This window comes from Dendrobates tinctorius, unplaced genomic scaffold, assembly GCF_039654945.1.
Source record: "Dendrobates tinctorius isolate UK_male_01 unplaced genomic scaffold, ASM3965494v1 ptg000196l, whole genome shotgun sequence".
Taxonomy (NCBI): Eukaryota; Metazoa; Chordata; class Amphibia; order Anura; family Dendrobatidae; genus Dendrobates; species Dendrobates tinctorius.
In genome coordinates, this window is record NW_027361863.1 from 18,096,460 (window position 1) to 18,099,175 (window position 2,716).

The following is a 2,716-nucleotide window of genomic DNA, read 5'->3' on the forward strand; positions in this document are numbered from 1 at the left end:
TCTATGATGGTTTTTCTTTTTTCTTTCCCTTTTACCTATAGGATACAGTTGATTCTTCTGCATCTCAGTCAAGTGTGACAGAATTACAGCAACAGGTATAAGACAGGACAGGTAGGATTCTGCGATTGTCAAGAGCCATAGCGCAAACAGTGATCTTGTCTCTCTTCCCACAGATCTCCTTTCTAAAGTCGCAGCTCGAGACAGAACGTGGACACCGTTCCCATTACATACAACGATGTTCCCGTACCACTGACGACCTTATAAGCCTTAGACACAATCTGACTCGTTCGCTCGCTGCAGTGACCTCTGATACTAGAATTCAGGTGCTAGAGCGGGAGACTCTCCATCTGGATGACACTTTAAACCGCAGCCTTGGCCTATCTGCAATCTGAATGTGGTTGTCAATATAAAAGGATGCCAGTCTATCTTGCTTTAAGAAACAGGATGGGTCCACACAGAGTGAAAATGGGCCAATTCCAGCCTGTGAAAGAGGTTCTTTCTCCTCCTTGTTTTATGGAGGTCCAGTTCAGATGCAATGGTACCAGCTTTAGAGACTGATCACCAACCATCAAAATCTGTTGACAATAGTAATATGTTGTGCTAGCTAGTGGTGATCAAAGGTCGAGTGAGGTTGAAGATGATGTCTGTTGAAGGATTGAGTTGTTTGTTATTTTGTTGGCGCTCTGTACGTGTGTTAATTCATGTGTGTCAAGGTCCTTTGGTGACTGAGCGTGCTTAAAATTATAAGTCCACACTGTAGTCATAAGTTGACCATACTATAACTTTCCAGTCCTTAAACACTTGGGTACCAGAATGGGGTCTGACCCTAACTCTTTTAAAACATTTTACTTAGTGAAGAATTTACATTTTTGTATTAGAATTTTCTGACAAAGTGGAAACTTTTTGTATATGAAATCCTATGCTGTGAATAATCAAAAATGTGTACCGTAATTATTACTTGGGAAATTTGACAATTATGGACATCTTTCTGGTAAGGTTGTTTTGTCCTTCCAAGAGTTCATGAATGGTGTCTGAACTATCACTTTGGGTATGGATCAGCAATTTTTGGCCCTCTAGCTGCAATGAAACCACAACTCCTAACATGACCTGACAGACTGTGACTATCTTAAGTGCTATAAATTATAATTTCCCAACAGCTGAAGTAACAAAGGTTGCTGACTTTTGTAATAGTCTGCATGAGTTCAACTTTGCTTCTGCTCAAAATAGCGGTTTAAAAAGTCAGAATTTGTGTTCAGTATGATTTTTATTATGCTACAGGAATGATATAGAATATGGGTACCGCGCAATGGGGTCTGATCCTAACCCTTTTGTAAAAAGCATTGCTGCTTCTCATCAGAAGCGCTCAGTATTTTAACATGCATGACTCAATTTAACCTTGAAAAAATTAGATTGTCTATTGGCAGTAGAACTTACCAGATGTGTAGGTGAACTTGGTAGTCAGATTGTCACATTACCTTGAATGAATAGGATTATTAAGGGCACGTTTGTAGGTCAATGCCTTCAGCACAAAACCAGGTTGAATGGCCATATTACTCCACTTTAATAAGTCAGCTTATAGTGTGTATTGTGGGTTATACAGTTAGTTTAAACTTTGATATTCGATCTGTGATGTATGTATGGTTCCCTGTATCAAGTAGCTGTGTAAATTTAATGTATGTCCACAATGTTGCATAAGTGCATTGCTTGGGGGTAAGGCAACGACAATCTAGATAATTTTTGCACAAGAAAAATACACTGGTAAGTTGCGTTTAAACAGGGTAAACGTTTTTTTTTTTTTAAATTTGGTCATTTAGGTAGGCAAAAAAAAACAAGCCTTAAACAATTAACCGGAACTTATATGTGAGGGAATTAAGTTGCTGTTCCCTATACTTGTCTCTGTATGGAATGATTACCTGCATTCTTAAAAGTAAAGTTGTGTGTTGTAGTCGGAATGCAGTCACATATCGATAAGCGCTCATGGTGAGACTGTGAGGACCGACCGGCTTATTGTGATGACAATCAGTTTGCGGAACAGGGTGACGGAATGATGTGTGATGTAGTTGTGATTGTTGTGGTGAGATGTGTAGTGTGTTATGCTGCAGTAACTATATGTGTGATTGTTGTATGCATGTGTAGCAAATTTTTCAACTTTTTTGACCACTGAAAAGGTAATTCCATCCAATTAACATTCACACTATACAGACTCAGACATCTTTTTTTTGTGGCGGCGAGGATAAAAGAATCCAACATCCATGACCACCCCAACTCGCAGATGGTCAGTGGAACGTGCCATGGACACGGCTTGATGCCACGTAAGGTGTGTCCAGACGGCACAAGCACTCTAATATATGGATGCCCATTGCTATGTATGAATCCCTCTTGGATGGGATTGCTCTTTCTAAAGTATTACTTGGTGACCAGCGTCCGATGTCTTTTGTCGCTGGATGAATTTTTATTTTATACAGTTATTTTTATACATTTTAATAACAAAACTGTAGTTTTATATTGTATTTAACAGGCAGCGTGCCGGTGACAGACTGCAACGTCATAACCTACCGTCCTTGCCCATATACGTGTCTGCATTTATTTATATAAATATTTATATAAATATCCATTTTGTATGATGTTTGTTGTCCTCTTTGTGCAATTCTTTTGCGTCAAGCGCATCTGTTACCAGTATCGTCATTGAAAACAAAGAAGAACATCAAGCAAAAGC

General features: G+C 39.0%; 1 protein-coding gene across 3 annotated transcripts in view; it reads left to right on the forward strand.

The window, feature by feature from the left end:
• The window catches only part of LOC141056260 (uncharacterized), a 33,954-nt gene extending 31,330 nt beyond the window's left edge, over window positions 1-2,624 (forward strand). For all 3 annotated transcript variants that reach the window (XM_073553000.1, XM_073552998.1, XM_073552999.1), the window contains exons 17-18: window positions 42-95; window positions 174-2,624. In XM_073553000.1, the coding sequence (XP_073409101.1) occupies window positions 42-95; window positions 174-392 (273 nt within the window). In that variant the 3' untranslated portion in view covers window positions 393-2,624. The remainder of the gene's footprint in view (window positions 1-41; window positions 96-173) is intronic.
• The last annotated feature ends 92 nt before the right edge of the window (window positions 2,625-2,716 follow it).